This window comes from Martes martes (genome assembly GCF_963455335.1).
Source record: "Martes martes genome assembly, chromosome: 18".
Classification (NCBI taxonomy): domain Eukaryota; kingdom Metazoa; phylum Chordata; class Mammalia; order Carnivora; family Mustelidae; genus Martes; species Martes martes.
Window position 1 is genome coordinate 6331204 of NC_137906.1, and position 16584 is coordinate 6347787.

A 16584-nucleotide genomic window follows, 5' to 3' on the forward strand; every position below is an offset into this window, starting at 1 on the left:
AGCGGGTCTCACGACAACCATTTATCCAATGTGTTCAGCAGGCCTTCGCCTGCCCGAGGCCCTGCTGGTCTTCCTGGCCACAGTGCTGTACCCTGGGTACCTGTCAACCACCCACAGAGCCTCTTTTCAAACACGATGTCCTGGTCTTGTCCCTGCCTGAAGATTCCCAATCAGTACCCCCCACGTGGGCCTCAGACAAATGGTCACGGTCCTACAGGGAGAACAGGGCAAAGGGTGACTAAAAGATCACCTCAGACTGCTGGTCCAGAGCAAACCCAAGGGTGGGCCTTGGCTTGGAACATCTGCCCATACATAATAGCCATGGCTAAGATGGACACGTACCGGGAAATAGGGGAACCCTCCCCCCACCGCCACTGCCACCACCACACACGGGTGGAACGCGGGCAGAGCATCACCATCACGGAAGGGTTTTACTAAAACCAAACCCGTTCTCTCTATAAAGTATGGACACCCACGCTCCAGAACTTACAGCTGAAAGGGCACAAAACTTGTCTGACTCCGCAGAGTCCAGGAAGTCAAGCAGCTCGATCTCAAACAGGACAGTCGTGTTCGGGGGGATCAAGGGAGGGCAGCCCAGCGTTCCATAGGCATAGGTTGGTTTGAACAGAAACCTGGCCAGCTCTCCTCTTCGCATGCTCAGAAGGCCCAACTCCATGCCCCAGAGTGTAATATCTGAAAGAAGAGACAAAGATTTTGAAGTTCGCCCAGCATCCTGACTTACTGTTATCAATTTCTTCCCCCCTGAAGTCCAAATCTTCCCACGTCATACTCTAAGACTTCCACACTATGCCCCGATCACTTTCCAGTATATGTGCTGCTGAAGCGAGCACCTGATCACTTGTCAGTTTCTTTCCCACTACCACCACCGTCCCCAAACTGGCCTCTCTCCCACTGTTCTCTCAGTTCCTTCTTCCTGCAAGGAAGTTCCTGCTTCCTCACCCCACGCCCAGCTTCCATCCTGCTTGAACTCTTACTCAAACTCCAAGGCTCACTTTAAATGCCCCCTCCTCCATAAAGCCTTCCCCGATCTCCCCAGATGGAATCAATTGTGCCTTCCTTAAGCACTCCCACAACACTACTTAAACCTCCCCGGACTTCATCCGATTCTGTGAACGTGCTCTAACTTCTCCACCACACTAGCGGAGATATTCTAATCGTTTGAGTACATCTTCTCTTTTCACCATGTGTTATGGATACTAAGTCCCCCATAAACGTTGTTAACAAATAAACATGTTCTCTAATTCTCAGGATGCAAAGGTGAACTTGCCAGGTAAATCATCTCCCGAGTATCTAGACCTCAACGGGAAATGTGTAGGAGAATGGGGCTGGTTTAGCAAAACCTGGCCTCCAAAAAACCAACTCAAAGACTCCATGCTCTGAAGAGCTTCCCCAAAAGAATCCCTGCTTTTTGGGGCACCTGGGTGGCTCAGTGGGTTAAAGCCTCTGCCTTCAGCTCAGGTCATGATCCCAGGGTCCTGGGATCTAGAGCCCCGCATAGGGCTCTCTGCTCAGCGGGGAGCCTGCTTCCCTTCCTCTCCCTCTGCCTACTTGTGATCTGTGTCTTCGTCTTTCAAATAAATAAAATCTTAAAAGAAAAAAGAAAAAGAAAAAGAATCCCTGCTTTTCCAGCTGCTCATCTCAACTTACCCTCTCCAAGCTTCATCAACCGAGGAGTTTTCCTAAAGCAATTAGAATCAAAAGGCTTGTCCATATGCTCCAGATATCCAGAATATTTCACTAGAACAGAAAAAACGATACAAGCAAAACAAGCCAAGAATGCACAACTCTATGTCAACTCTCTGTTACCAAAAAAAATAAAATAAAATAAATGATGGGATTCAATGCGTTCAAACCATCTCCCGCCCTGATAGGAAAAATCTTTGCTCAACTATCCCACGCCTGCCCTTTGGCGGTTTCAAGAGCTTGGCTGGTGAGCCTCAATGACCCTTGTTCATAGCGGCCTCAAGCAAAGGGGAGATGGCTTTCCTTTAAGAACGTGAATTTTAACAAACAAGTGAGTTCTATCTTTTTTTTTTTTTTTTTAAACATAACTTTCCCTGCCCACCTCCCGGGTTAAGGTGCAGAACACGCCTATGGACCGATACTTTCGCATCGCCAGCTGGGAGGCAGACGGTACCTAGCACGGAAGCATCGGGGGTCACCAGCTCTCCGGCACCCTCTCGGATGACGTCCTTCAGCACGCCCCGGTCCCCGGAAATGTCCAGCATCCTCCGACTTAATCTCTGGTATGGAGACTTGTGGGGAGAGACACAAAACCTCAGAGCCCCTGGCGGGCACCCGGACCCCGGCACCCCACGTCCGTGACTGCGCAGCGCGAAGCCTCTCACCTGGTCAGATGCCTGGTCCCCTTGCAGGACTCCAGGGTTCCGCCTGCTCCCCCCCATCGCCACGTGGCCAGCCGAGGGCGCGAGCCCCCTCGAGCCCCTCGCCCTCCTCCTGGCCGTGGCCCAGCCACCCCTTTATACCGGCCCGTCTCACGAGGATCGCTTTGTGCCAACGGCCACCAACGGCCGTGGGGCCTAGAGAGGTGCGCCTGAGCACAAGGCGGGCACTCCCCCGCGCGTGATGGGGCACGTGACCAGACGGGACGCTCGTGATAGGGCACGTGACCCGGAAGCGCGGAGCTTGATGGGCACGAGGTGGGAACGCGGGGAGTGTGGAAGAGCTTGGGAAAGGGTCACGCAGGCCATGATGGGGCACGGCATGGGGACCTGCTGTGTGAGATGGAGTACGTGGCAGGGGCGCAGTGAGCTGATGGGGCACACGAAGGGGACTTCCGCTTGGGGACGGGGGGTGTGGCCGGCACGTGGCAGGGGAGCGCAGAGCTTGGCGGGGCACGTGATCGGGACGCACCGAGCGTGGGGGGCGCGAAGCATGATGGGAGACGCTGCGCCGACGCGCGGAGCGTGATGGGCCTTGTGGCGGGGCGTGCTGGGCGCCTGGCTGGAGACGCGTGGTTCGTGAGGAGGTGGGTGGGGGAGATGGCCTGAGGCACGATGGGGAACGGGAAGGGTTGGCCTGTGGCAAGATGGGGTTCATGGGAGGGGGGGATGCGGGGAATGAGAAGGGGCGCGGGGCCGGGAGGTGCAGAGTGACAAGGCGCGTGACGGGGGCGGGAGAGCGTGAAGGGGCGCGCCACCGGGCCGGTTGTGGGGGGACGGCCCTGGCCGGGACCTGTGGGGTGGCGCGGGACATGGGCCACCTGGGTGGCCTGGTGGGGGTGGGGGTCACCGGGGCAGGGGCTTCCAGGGCCCCTGGCGGGAGCACGCTGGGGAGGACAAGGTTCCAGAAACGGTCTACTGTCGGAAGCCGTCAGGCCCCACAGAAGAGGATTATCTCCCCCTTTTCCGCTTTTCCTGTCTTCCTCCTCATATCGGATACATTTAGGCGCAGACAGGTCTTTCAAGTCCAAAAGCCAGGGGCGCCTGGGTGGCTCAGGTCATGATCCCGGGGTCCGCATCCTGCTCCCTGCTGGGCAGGAAGCCAGCTTCTCCCTCTCCCACTCCCCCTGCTTGTGTTCCCTCTCTCGCTGCGTCTCTCTCGGGCAAATAAATGAATACAATCCTAAATAAATAAATGAAGTCGAAATGCCCAGTTCTTGAGAACGCAAGGTGACATTCCTCTCATTTCCCGTCGTAAGTCCACAAAATCCGGACCTGTTCCCTGGGTGTTGCGGGATTGCAGGGTTCTTGTCTCACGGAGGGGAAGAACGAATCTCGTGGATACAAAAGCGTTCAAGTGAAGCGAAAGTGTGTTTTTTTACTGATTTATCTTTTAAAAGACTCTATTTACTTAGAATCTACTTATTTCTTTATTATTATTTTTGTTTTTAAAGATTTTATTTATTTGATAGAGATCACAAGTAGGCAGAGAGAGAGGAGGAAGCAGGCTCCCCGCTGAGCAGGGAGCCCCATGCGGGGCTCAATCCCAGGACCCTGGGATCAGAGGCTTAACAACTGAGCCAGCCAGGCGCCCGTGAAGTGAAAGTTTATTTATTTATTTATTTTTAGACTTTATTTATTTATTTGACAGAGAAAGAGATCACAAGTAGGCAGAGGGGGAAGGGGAAGCAGGCTCCCTGGGAAGCAGAGAGCCCAATGTGGGGCTCTATCCCAGGACCCTGAGATCATGACCTGAGCTGAAGACAGAGGCTTAACCCACTGAGCCACCCAGGCACCCCTGAACATGGACTCTTGATAACACCCTTAATGACTTAATTGTTTGAGGCTTGGTCATTTTCTAGGGTTACCCTGTAGCCGCCAAAGAAAAATACTCCCTAACATTTAGGGCCAGGTGGTCTGTTTCCTTATCTCTTGTTCACTCTGGCTCAGCGCTTCTGCCTGCCAGGAACAGTTTGAGAGCCCAGCCAGCAGCCCCCTATGTCTCCGGGCCTACCTTAACCCTTTCCTTATTCCTGGGGGTGCAAAGCAAGGATGGCCCCGCCCCCGCCCCCTCCAACTTGTTCCCTGGGCTCCTTCTTCGCTTGCCTGCTCCAGGATTGAGAGGTCACCTCCCTCTCCTGCTCCAGTCTTGCCTTGACTACTAGGTTGTTTCTTCTGCTTAGATATGTCCTAAAATGTCCCACCGTAAATAAGCCCCTTTATCCTACGTCTCAAAGGTGGTCCCGTTTCCTGCTATTCACAGAAAGACGTTTCAAAAGAGTTGCTTCGAAGGCTTTCTCAACCATTGTATGTCCATCATTCATTTTCTCTTTAACCCACTTCAGTACCACTTGTCCCTATGCCGTGTCACCAACACTGCACTGAATGCCATCGTGGGTAAGACGCCTCTTTATCCACACATTACTGGACTCTTGTCAGCATTTGATGACACTGATCTCTCCTGGAACACTTCTTTCTTTTCTGTATTAGTTTCCTGTCTTTATCACAATCGATTACCAGAAAACTAGCTGTTTAGAGCGGTAGGTATTTATGATCTTACCTATTTATCACCAGTTCTGTAGGTGAGAAGTCTGACAAGAGTCTCACTGGACTAAAATCAAGACCTCAGCCTGAAGAGGTGTTCTGTGGGCAGAACTTGAAGCCCATCCATGGTAATCCGGAGTTAGAGCTCTACACTTGAGGTCCCCACATCCTTGGCAGTTATCAGCCAGGGGCCACATCTAGCTCGTAGAGGCCCGTTTCCCTGCCCTTGCCCCTGGCCTCCCTGCTGGCCAGTTAGCAGCAGTATGCTGACTCTTCTCATGCTCTGAATCTTCTTGACGACTCTTCATGCCTTCCTGACTCTCACCCAGGAAAGTTCTCTACTGTTTTTTTTTTTAATTTAAAAATCATTATTTTTAGAGAAAGATGGGGAGGGGCAAAGGGAGAGTGAGAATCCTCCAGCCACTCCCCGCTTAGCACGGAACCCCATGCAGGGCTCAATCTCAGGACCTGAGACTATGACCTGAGCTGAAGTCAGAAGTTGGGCCCTAAACCAACTGAGCCATCCAGTTCCCTGCTAGTCAGGAGTCCCAAAAGTTTCCTACTGTTAAGGGGTCATATGGATCTGCTTCCTGGTGACTGTATACTCCTACCTTACCAGCTGTATCTTTTCAATCACGCCCTTCTTCCTGATCTCTCTACACAGTAGCTACCTCCGGGCTCTGTTCTCAGATGCTTGCCCTTCTCTGTTCTTAACCCCAGAGAGATCCTAGCCATTCCCACAAGTTTAAGTATGTGATGTTCTTAAACAGGTAGCATATACCGGCCCAGCCTAGGGCCTCCCCCGAGCGCCAGGAGCACAGGGCTCCTGTGCCCAGTTGCCTTTTTCAGTGGTTCTTAAAGTGTACTTCCCAGACAGCACCAGGACTGTCGGGAAACTTGTTAAAAATGCAAATTCTTGAGCCCACTCCTGTGCTCCTGAATCAGGAACTCAGGCCAGAAGGCAGAAGCTTGTGTTTTCACAAGCACTCCAGGTGGTTCTGCTTGCTGAGGTCTTCAGACCAGGACTCGTCAGTTGCTCCACCTGGATGTCCTCAGGTGTCTGACTCTAGATCTTCCCACCTACTGTTTCACCTTGATCAAAATTTTATTTATCAGGCTTTACTATCTACCCACCCAGGTGCTAAAGCTACTGTGTATCTACGCAGTGGCCAGAGTAGTGGTTTAAAAATACGAGTCAGATGATATTTCCTTGCTTTAAAGTCCTCCAGTGGCTCCCACTGCCCTTGACATTTATTATTACTATTATCATTATTATTATTTTAATTTAAGTAGGCTTCACACTGGGCCTCAACACAGGGCTCAAATTCATGACCCTAAGATCAAGGCCTGAGCTGAGATAGAGAGTCAGTTAACTGCGTTAGCCGCCCAGGTGCCCCTGCCCTTGAAATTAAATCTAAACCTTCACCCTCCTCTACGGGACCCTCTTTGGCCACCCTGCTGACCTCTCCTGGTGTTCCCTCTCACTACAGTCCAGCTGCTCAGGTCTCCTCTCTAGGGTAGCTTATACATACTGAACTCTTTCTAGCCTCGGAGGCTTTGCATTTGCTGCCCATTGCCTGGTCTGTCCTCCTGTAGTCTTCTCAGCAGCTGGCATCTTTGAATCCTTCAGGCCTCAGCTCAGCCATCCATCCTCAAAGACACTGCCCTGCCCCTTTCTGAGTGTCTCTCAACCCGTTACCTCCTGCCCTTTTTGTTCACTGCACCGTTCACTTCCTGCCTAGCATCGGATACTATGATGTTGTCTTTTTTGTGATCCTGTTCCACTCTTACTACCGTAATATTACAGATTCTGAAAGGACAGAAACCTCATTGGTCTTGTTCTCTGACGTCTCCCTAGTGCTCAGCTTGGTGGTTGGTACATAATAGGTGCTCAATAAATATCTGTTAAATTAGTAAATCAGTTTTCTACATGTCTGTGCGGGACCTTGGACTTGCTTGTCACGGACTAGAGACTGCCCCCGCGGGCAGACAGGAATGCTTAGGCCTGTGGGGGTTGTTCCTGCAGGTTTAGAGCTCTTCTTCCTTCCTTCCTTTTTACTCATCTAAACTGTGTTTTTTTTTTTTTTTTTTTTTTTTAGATTTTAGATTTTATTCATTTAAGAGAGAAAAAGAGCTTGTGCGGACATGATACGGGCAGAAGGGCACATGTAGAGGAAGAAGTAGGCCCAATTTTGGGTGCGACATGGAGCTCAATCCCAAGACCCTGGGATCATGACCTGAGCTGAAGATGCTTAAAAACAGCTGAGCCACCCATGTGCTCCTCTTTCTCTCTCTCTTTCTTTTTTTTTTTAAAGATTTTATTCAGTCATCTGAGAGAGAGAGAGAGATCACAAGTAGGGATAGAGGCAGGTAGAGAGGGGGAAGCAGGCTCCCTGCCGAGCAGAGAGCCAGATGCAGGGCTCAATCCCAGGACCCCAAGACCACGACCCGAGCCGAAGGCAGAGGCTCAACCCACTGAGCCACCCAGGTGCCCCACTTTCTTTCTTTCTTTTTTAAGGATTTTATTTATTTACCCGACAGACAGAGATCACCAGGAGGCAGAGAGGCAGGCAGAGAGAGAGGGAAGCAGGCTCCCTGCTGAGCAGAGAGCCCGATGCCAGGCTCGATCCCAGGACCCTGGGATCATGACCTGAGCCGAAGGCAGAGGCTTTAACCCACTGAGCCACCCAGGCGCCCCCCCCCCACTTTCTTTTTTAACATTGATTTATTGAGATGTTTGGGTGGCTTAATCGGTTAAGTGTCTTCTTTCATAGGTCATGATCCCACGGTCCAGAGACTGAGTCCTGCATCGGGCTTCTTGCTCCGCGGGGAGCCTGCTTCTCCCTCTGCGGGCCATTCCCCTTGCTTGTGCACGCTCTCTCTGACAAATAAAATCTTTAAAAAATAATAAAAACAAGATTGATTTACTTTTAGAGAGAGTGCATACAAGTGTGGGGAGGGGCAGAGGGGGAGAATCGCCAGGCAGACTCCCTGCTGAATGTGATCCCGACGCACACAGGCTTGATCCCAGGACCCATGAGATCATGATCTGACTCAAAACTAAGAGTCAGAGGCTTAACCGAATGAGCCATGTAGGCACCCTTAGGGCTCTTGTTTCTTTTTCTTTTTTTTTCTTAAGAATTTATTTATTTATTTATTTGTTTATTTGTCAGAGAGAGAGACTATACAGGCAGGGGGAACAGCAGGCACAGGGAGAAGCTGGTTCCCTGCTCATAAAGGAGTCCTATGTGGGACTCGATCCCAGGACTCTGGGATCATGACCTTAGCCGAAGGCAGGGGCTTTATTTTGAGTGAACCACCCAGGCATCCCAGAGCTCTTGTTGCTTAATGCTCTGAGAGACCCACCCCCACCTTTTTTCCCAATCAGTAATTTTTACCACACTCCCATGGTTTGCATAGTATGTTAAGGCTATAATATTTATTGATTATTTAAAGAAATGTCATCAAATTTCTAAATCTTTGAAAGACTTTATACGAAAAGTTGGTAATTCAGTAATATTGAGTAAAGGAAGTGAGTAAAGGAAGCACATTCTGGGTAATTCTGTCTATTTGAAATTCAAAACCAGGCTATGCTAATCTGTGATGATAAGAAGCAGGTTAGTAGCTGTCCTTGTTAGGGGGTTCTGACTGGGGGAGCACAAAGAATGCCTTGTGGGTGCTGGAAGCATTTGTATGTTGATGTTGAGGGTTAGTATACATTGTAATGTGTACATCAAGCATGTGGTTAAGATTTGTGCCCTTTATACTCAAAAAGTATATAAAAATACCCTCAAAAATAGATTCAGAAAGAATCGTGTCAAAGCATGAGTCCACTCCTATTTGGGGTCTGTAAGGTGCGGCTGGGGGCCCACTCAGTCTCCCCCCTTCCTCAAACCGTGGCCAAGGTGAGCACCTGCATGTTGGAATTATCAGCGTTGCTGGCCGAAAGGAGGCTGCTTCCCAAGTCCCGTGATGTGGCCCGGTGTCCACCTGATTCTGAGTGACCTTGAGGACGCAGGAGTGTTGCTGGGAAAGAGGAGGAGGAAAGGAGCAGAGACTCAGGGTGGAGCAGGTGTTCAGCTCCAGTTCCTACAACTCTTAGTGCCTCTGCCCCATCCAGACAAGAAGGAAAAAACCGAGCAGATCTGGGGGACATCTCCACGGATTCTGAGAAAGCAGGTAGTTCATCGTGGGGGCTCTCCCTCGGTCCGCCGCTGGCTTCTGCCTCGATGCTTCCCTCCTCTCGGTGCCACTCAGCTTTCACGGGGTCTCAGGTTCTCCAGAACAGTGTGGCTAAGACCGCAGTCTCTGCTTTAGAATGACCTGGGGGGTGTTATAAATGCAGATTTCTGGGGCTCACTGGAAATATGTGAAGGGGGACTCAGGGGTCTCTTTTAACTGCGCTTCCAACAGCTGCTCTCCAGTTTGAGAACTGATCTAGAACGTGGGAAGGACCTTGGCTTGCTTGTGCGGTCCATTTCTGGGTCTGTGTAGCTGGAGGGCATATTGTTGGTGTCACTCCAAATGACCTTGAAGACAGCCCTTTTTGTGGTTGCTTCCAAATCTGGGCGGAAAATGTAGAATTCTATATTTCCAAGTGAGTTTCCTCTAATTAAGCCCTTTGTTTTAGAGACAGAAAACAGACCCGGGTCATAGGGGTTTGGAATCCAGGACTGGAGCGCCTATGGCAGTCTAATTTCCAGTGGAACTTGCCCGGAGATGGGGCCCCAGGGGGTGGAGGGAGCAGGCTTGAGAAAGGTGCCCTCTCTTCTAGCCGGGTACTGTGGATGGCGGGGCAGGTGAGCGTGCCCGACCTGGAGGACCGCCTTCAGTGCCCCATCTGCCTGGAGGTCTTCAAGGAGCCCATGATGCTGCAGTGTGGCCACTCCTACTGCAAGGGCTGCCTGGTGTCCCTGTCCCGCCACCTGGACTCAGAGCTCCGCTGCCCAGTGTGCCGGCAGGAGGTGGATAGCAGCAGCCCCCCGCCCAACGTGTCCCTGGCACGGGTGATTGAAGCCTTACAGTTCCCTGGGGACCCAGAGCCCACGGTCTGTGAGCACCATCGGAACCCGCTCAGCCTCTTCTGTGAGAGGGACCAGGAGCTCATCTGTGGCCTCTGTGGCCTGCTGGGCTCCCACCAGCACCACCGTGTCACACCCGTCTCCACAGTCTACAGCCGCATGAAGGTGGGTAGTGAGGCTGCTGTGATCGGGGGAGGGCGGCAGGTGCTGGTGGTACAGGGACACCCCGAGTCCAGCTCCTGCCCTCTCCGGAACCACTGCCTGGCACAGAAAGGTCCCGGGCCAAGATGCCAGTTCCCTCCAGCCCTCTGCTGGAGCGGAACTCAGAGAGCGTCCATCCATCCATCACATTCTGAGCAGCTGCTCCAGTCTCCAGGTGCTGGGGACTACCGGCCTGCATGATAGAGTCCCCTGTCAAGTGCTAGCCCCGGCCCTTGCTCGGTTTTTCCTGGTAGAGCTCATTCATATTTGAGTGCTCCCCAGAAGACACATGAGGGCAAGCTCTTTGTTTTGTTTCTTTGGATTTTTTCTTTTTTTTCTTCCTTTTTTTTTTTTTAAGATTTTTAAAAATTTATTTGACAGAGATCACAAGTAGGCAGAGAAGGAGGCCGACAGAGAGAGGAGGAAGCAGACTCCCCACTGAGCGGAGAGCCTGATGCGGGGCTTGATCCCAGGACCCTGGGACCATGGCCCGAGCTGAAGGCAGAGACTTTAACCCACTGAGCCACTCAGGCGCCCCTTTTTTCTTTTTTTTTTTTTTTTAAGATTTTATTTATTTATTTGACAGAGACACAGCGAGAGGGGGAACACAAGCAGGAGGAGTGGGAGAGGGAGAAGCAGGCTTCCTGCCGAGCAGGGAGCCCAATGTGGGGCTTGAACCCAGGACCCTGGGATCATGATCTGAGCGTAAGGCAGCCGCCTAACTGACTGAGCCACTCAGGCGCCCCTCCTCAGGTATTTTCATGCCTAGCGCCATGCCTAGCATATAGTAAAAGCTTAAAGCATATTTGAAGATAGAGCGGATTCCTGTCCTTGTGGACTTTCGCCTTAGATCTAGCAGGTCATCATTTAAGGTGAATGATGATGACACCGTCTTAGGTAAATACGTTGATTTAAGATTTATGAAGGGGGTGGAGTTATCATTGTACGTTACAAATGAGGAAACTGGCTTACAAATGAGGAAACCGGCTCGGAGAAGGTAAGGTCATACAGCTTGTCAGTGGCAGAGTGTGGACTCAAACTGTGGCTAGTTTTCTTTCCATTGCCAGCAGATCAAAGGAGGGCAGGAAGGATTCTTCGAAGTGAGTTGCTAGAGGGCATCTGGCACAGTGGGAGGGAGGGAGAGTAAAGGTCAGGAATGACAAAATACAGGTGATGGGGCAGAAAAAAGAAAGAGCCTGGAGATCTGAAGGCAGAGTTCCAGGGGTTCCTGGCTGAGCGCCCCGGGGGAGCCTTTGTTTGCTTCTCCAATCCTGGAAGACGAGTATGAAACACGCACAGGGCCAGCGCAGCCATCCAGCAGCCCCTCTTGCCCATAGAGGTTTACGTGGCATCTAATGTGTGCTCAGTGTTGTGCTAGAGCCCGTGGTACAATAGTGGGCAAGAGGTTTGGCCCACCCTGGGGGAGCTCACAGCCGGGGAGTCTGGCAGAGAATAGCATGTGTCGGGTGCTACTACTGTCAGGGTTAAAGACAGGCAATGGGAGACCGTCTCGAATGTAGCTCCTGCATGGTCTCAGGTGGTCAGGGAAGGTTTCCTGGAGGAAGCAGACTGCTAAACCAAGACCTGAAGCAAAGGAGGAAAAAAAGGGGAGGAAAGCATTCCCTGTGTAAAGACAGCCCTGCAAAAGATCAGGAGGGAGGGGTGTTGAAGAAATGGTAGGTTGTTCCTTTGAGCTCAGGGGAGAGTTAGGTACGTGGAAGCCAGGTCATGGTAAGGCTTGTGTGACATGTGAAGGGATTTGTAGTTTATTCGGAGGCCCATCCTGGTTGGGGGTGGCACTGGAGGGTTTTATGCAGAGTTGGGATGTGGTCCGAGCACTCTGCCGGAGAGTGGACTGGAGAGTGAGGCTGGGGGTGGGTAGGAGACTGGGAGTAATGAGATATGGGCGGTGATAGAAGCCGCAGGAGGGGAGACGACCCACCAGAAGAGCCTGCAGCGTGAGAGGGAAGACACGGATGATGGGTTTAAGATTCAGGTAAGTAGGGGCGCCTGGGTGGCTCAGTGGGTTAAAGCCTCTGCCTTCAGCTCAGGTCATGATCCCAGGGTCCTGGGATGGAGCCCCGCATCGGACTCTCTGCTCAGCAGGGAGCTTGCTTCCTCCTCTCTCTCTGCCTGCCTCTCTGCCTACTTGAGATCTCTGTCTATCAAATAAATAAAATCTTTAAAAAAAAAAAAAAGATTCAGGTAAGTAGAGCACCCCAAAAGGGACAGAAAGAATCGACAGAGTCGGAACACTGGCTGAATCTAGCTTCCTGGAAATCAGAACAGAGCATTTTAATGAGAACACGATCACTTGTGTGAAATGCCTGCCGAGGGTTGGAAAGAGTCTGTTAGATTCAGCAGTAAGGATTGCTTATCTTGGCAAGAGTAGTTTTAGTGGAGTGTGAGAGGCGGAAGCCAAATTGCAGGGCAGTGACACCGAGCCCCGTGTCTTACTCGCCCAGGGAGGAGGGAAACACACAGGAGCTTCATCATTTCTGCCTTGGAGCCTGGGACTGCTTGGGTCCTGGTTTTTAGATGTGAGTGTTTGTGATCCCAAGACTCTTCTCTGTGATGCAACAAAATCGTGTTCCTGTATTGGATCCCTTTCCTATGTTCCTGTTTACCTCCTGTTGATTGAGATCTTGAGGTGGTTTATTTGTATGATTCTGTTTCTTCTCCTGGTGACCCAGTTTGTTCTTCTTCTTTTTTAAATATTTTATTTATTTATTGACAGCGGGAGCATACAAGCAGGGGGAGCGGCAGAGGGAGAGGGGGAAGCAGGTTCCCCACTGAGCAGGGAGCCCCATGCGGGGCTTGGTCCCAGGACCCTGAGATCATGACCTGAGCCCAAGGCAGAGGCTCAACTCATTGAGCCTCTCAGGTGTCCCCTGGCTTTATTCTTTATTCGGCTCCTTTGCTGAAAGGATTTTGTATGGTTTGTCTGTCCATCCCTCCCTCCCTCCCCCTCCCTCCCTCTCTCCCTCCTTCTCTCTCTCTTTCTTTCTTTCTATTTATTTTTTAATAATGTCTGCACCCAGTATGGGGCTTGGGCTCACAACCAAGAGATCAAGAGTCACATGCTCTTGCAGCTCAGCCAGCCAGGCGCCCCTCTTGCCGCTGATTTTTGCTTGGAACTATCTAAGCCACAGCCCATGTACGTTCCGTGGGCACAGACCCGCAGGGTTCCCCTTAAGTAGTGCAGCTGAATGGGGGTCTGGGTGGTCCTGGTCAAACCCTTAAGACTCTGTTGGATTTGAGGCCAGGGAAGCCCAGGAGAAGTGAGTTTACTTCAGCTTGGGGAGGCCCCAAATCCAGGCGGGGCCCAGGTCTGCCAGGGAAGGGTTAGGTCTTTATAGGGCGTGGGGAGTCCCCAGGTACAAGCTGGGCAACCGTGTGCACGACTGGCCTCCCTTGGGGCCAACTTGTGGTGCTATCTTGATCAAATGCCCATTGACTGTAGACCTCCAGGTGACCAGGAGTTGGGTTGGGGGGTACCCGATGGCCAGCATTCCCTTCAGGGAGCGTCGGCTTCAGACGGGTCATCGCCCTTCTTGGATGCTGTGTGGTGCCTTCTAGGTGGACGGTGTTTAGCGTCTGTCACCGTGTCCTGAGGAGGGATGACTTGGAGATCCTTTTCTGTCTGGGTAATCCCTGCCCTCAGTGTAGAATATTCTTGAATAATCCTAACTTGTTTTGGAGTCAAGAGTGCTCGGGTAGCTCTTTCCCTGGTTCCGCTGGGAGTGCCTCCGGCCATCGGGATGCTCCCTGGAAGGGTGAAGCCTGGGACTGGCGCCAAAGAGCTGGGAAGCTGCAGGGGGGCCGCTCACCGGGCCCCGGTGCGTCGCCCGCAGGAGGAGCTGGCGGCTCTCATCTCCGACCTGAAGCAGGAGCAGAAGAAGGTGGACGAGCACATTGCCAAGCTGGGCAACAACCGGACCCGCATTGTCGTGAGTGCCCTTTCCCCGCACCTTTCCCCGGGGGCCCCCTTGCCTTTCCCGCGGAGCTCAGTTCTCATCGTTCTTCACAGAAATCCATGCTTTCGTGCAAAGCCGGGATTCAAAGCCTTCCAGGGCAGAGTGGGGGAAAGTCCCCTCAGGGGAATGAGCTCAGTTGTTAGGACTCTGTCCAAGTTGGCCGTGTCCCTCGTGTCCTTGGGAATGAGATAACAAGAACCTACGTCCCAGAGGTAAACAGCTCGAAGTGTGGGCCTGACTCTCGTGCCCTCAGTGTCTGTCTGACCTTGATGGTGTGTGTGTGGTGCCCGCCCAGTACCTTGGAGCAGAGGTGTGGAAAGGCTTGGTGGCTTTCTGCTTTTCCTGAGTGACAGGCACACTGGGGCTGGGAAGTGTTCTGAAAAAGATTCACGGCAGCTACGCTCTCCGTTTTGAAAGAGAAAAGGCACTTTACTGAGAGTATAAAAATCTAGTAGAAACAGAAGAAAAGGGAAATTGTGCACTGATGAGGGCATAGTAATCAGTAAAGGAGACTCAGACAGAGTTACATCAAACTGGGTGCTTAAAACATCCAGCCTCATCTGCTGGGGAGGCTGTGGAGACCGCCAGGCTGGAGTCCCGATAGAGCGGCCTGGGCCGAGCATCCTACCCACGGGCGGGTGAGCTTTCCAACTGACCATACCCGTAAGGGCTGTATTTATAGCGCACCTGAAGTTAAACGTTTGTTCGCCGATGTGCGGTTTGGAGCGAGCTGCATTCCTGTGTCCTCGTGTCTCTACGTGCGGGGTGCGCTTGCCGCTTCTCCCAGATTCCGTTCCAGGCGCCCAGCCCAGCCTGGTGCTGGGGGGGACGTAAGGCAGGATTTACAGCTCTTGTGTCCAGACCAGAAGGGCCACTTCTGACCTGACAGCCAGCTGATGTCCACTGATCAGGCTCCCAAGGTCACTTGTGCAGCACGAGTCTCACAAACAACATTCTTCGTCCCGCCTGGGCGTGAGCGCAGGTTGGGAGGTCGTGGCCAGCTATGCAGGACAAGTCCCAGAAAGCTCCATCCACACAGTCCAGGGGCGTGTGAACCCCAGCTCTTCTGGCAGTTGTGGGACAGGGGCCGAGGGCCAGTGTCCCCTGAGTCTTCTCGGTTAACTGCCCCACCTCAGAGGGGCCCAGTGGAGGCTGAACTCAGGGTCTCACACGGAATCCGGCTGTCTAAAGTCTGCTGTCCCAGAGCCTCGCGGACTTTTTTCAGTTGTGAAATCCCGTGCTGATGCTAAACTGATTTGCATGCGTAGTAGTTAAGGTAGATGTGAGCAGAGCCAGTGTGTTTGAAGTGGGAGCTGGGGGCTAGTCTCCCCCCCCCCTCTGTTGCCCTCCCCCGGCCACACACGGGAGGCCCAGGCACAGTGCGAACCCCGGGCGGGAGTGAGCCCTGCAGCTCCGCTCCGAGAGGCAGCTCCAGCGGGAGGCCCAGGAAGGCCTCCGCTGCCCTGGCCCGGGGCCGCCAATGCCAGCCATAGCCGCGCGGTTCTGGTGGAGGCTCCAGCTTTGACCAGCTCCTCCTCGTGGCAGAACGAATCGGACATCTTCAGCTGGGTGATTCGTCGCGAGTTCCAGGAGCTGCACCACCTGGTGGACGAGGAGAAGGCGCGCTGCCTGGAGGGGTTGGAGGGTCATACCCGTGGCCTCGTGGCCTCCCTGGACATGCAGCTGGAGCAGGCCCAGGGCACTCAGGAGCGGCTGGTGCAGGCCGAGCGCGTCCTGGAGCAGTTCAGTAATGAGAGTCACCACGAGTTCATCCGGGTGAGTGGCCGAGGGAGTGTCCCCCATGCCGAGGCTCCCAGGTCCCAAGAGCTTCCCCCGTGCCTTAACCCTTCTGTCTTGTCTTCCAGAAGTATCACTCCGTGGCCTCCAGGTAATAACCCCGGAGGGAGCTCTCAGCTTGGATCTGGTGGCTCCTCTCCACCTACCGGTGCCTTGGCAGCAACTGCCCGCGTATGGCTCTGTCCTGAGCCCAGGGAGCCCTGCCTTTAAGGCTCTCAAAGACCGATGGGCGGCAGATGACGAACTGTGGTTACATCACTGTGGTTACCTAAAACCACAGAAGTCCACACAAGCTGCCGAAATAACAGGACAAGGTGACTGGGGTTGCGGGTGGGGGGAATTGGCAGAGCTGACGCACAGGTGGACAGGCTTGGGGCAGAGGACAGGTGCTGACCAGGCAAGCAGAGTGGGGAATGGTCACGTGAAAAGGTGAAGTAGGGTGTGGGACTGGGATAAAATGTGTGCCGCAGGGCAGAACGGGCCACGAGTGGGAGAGGTAAGAGCCGGAAGGAGGGGCCGAGAATCCTGAACCATGGCTCCTGGGAAGGGATTGAACCCATGTTCCAGTCCCGAGAAATGAACAACCACGAAGTTCTTGGCCTTCCTTGGGTCCTGATTGTG

General features: G+C 52.9%; 2 protein-coding genes across 2 annotated transcripts in view; one reads left to right on the forward strand and one right to left on the reverse strand.

Moving 5' to 3' along the window:
* The window catches only part of FKBP6 (FKBP prolyl isomerase family member 6 (inactive)), a gene marked incomplete at both ends in the record, with an annotated part of 70198 nt that extends 67772 nt beyond the window's left edge, over nt 1-2426 (reverse strand). The window contains 4 exons of the mRNA XM_080830412.1: nt 491-693; nt 1669-1758; nt 2159-2276; nt 2370-2426. Coding sequence (XP_080686538.1) covers nt 491-693; nt 1669-1758; nt 2159-2276; nt 2370-2426 — 468 coding nt within the window. The remainder of the gene's footprint in view (nt 1-490; nt 694-1668; nt 1759-2158; nt 2277-2369) is intronic.
* A 7328-nt stretch (nt 2427-9754) lies between these two features.
* Nucleotides 9755-16584, forward strand: part of TRIM50 (tripartite motif containing 50) — a gene marked incomplete at both ends in the record, with an annotated part of 9182 nt that continues 2352 nt past the window's right edge. The window contains 4 exon segments of the mRNA XM_080830528.1: nt 9755-10153; nt 14044-14139; nt 15712-15942; nt 16032-16054. Coding sequence (XP_080686654.1) covers nt 9755-10153; nt 14044-14139; nt 15712-15942; nt 16032-16054 — 749 coding nt within the window.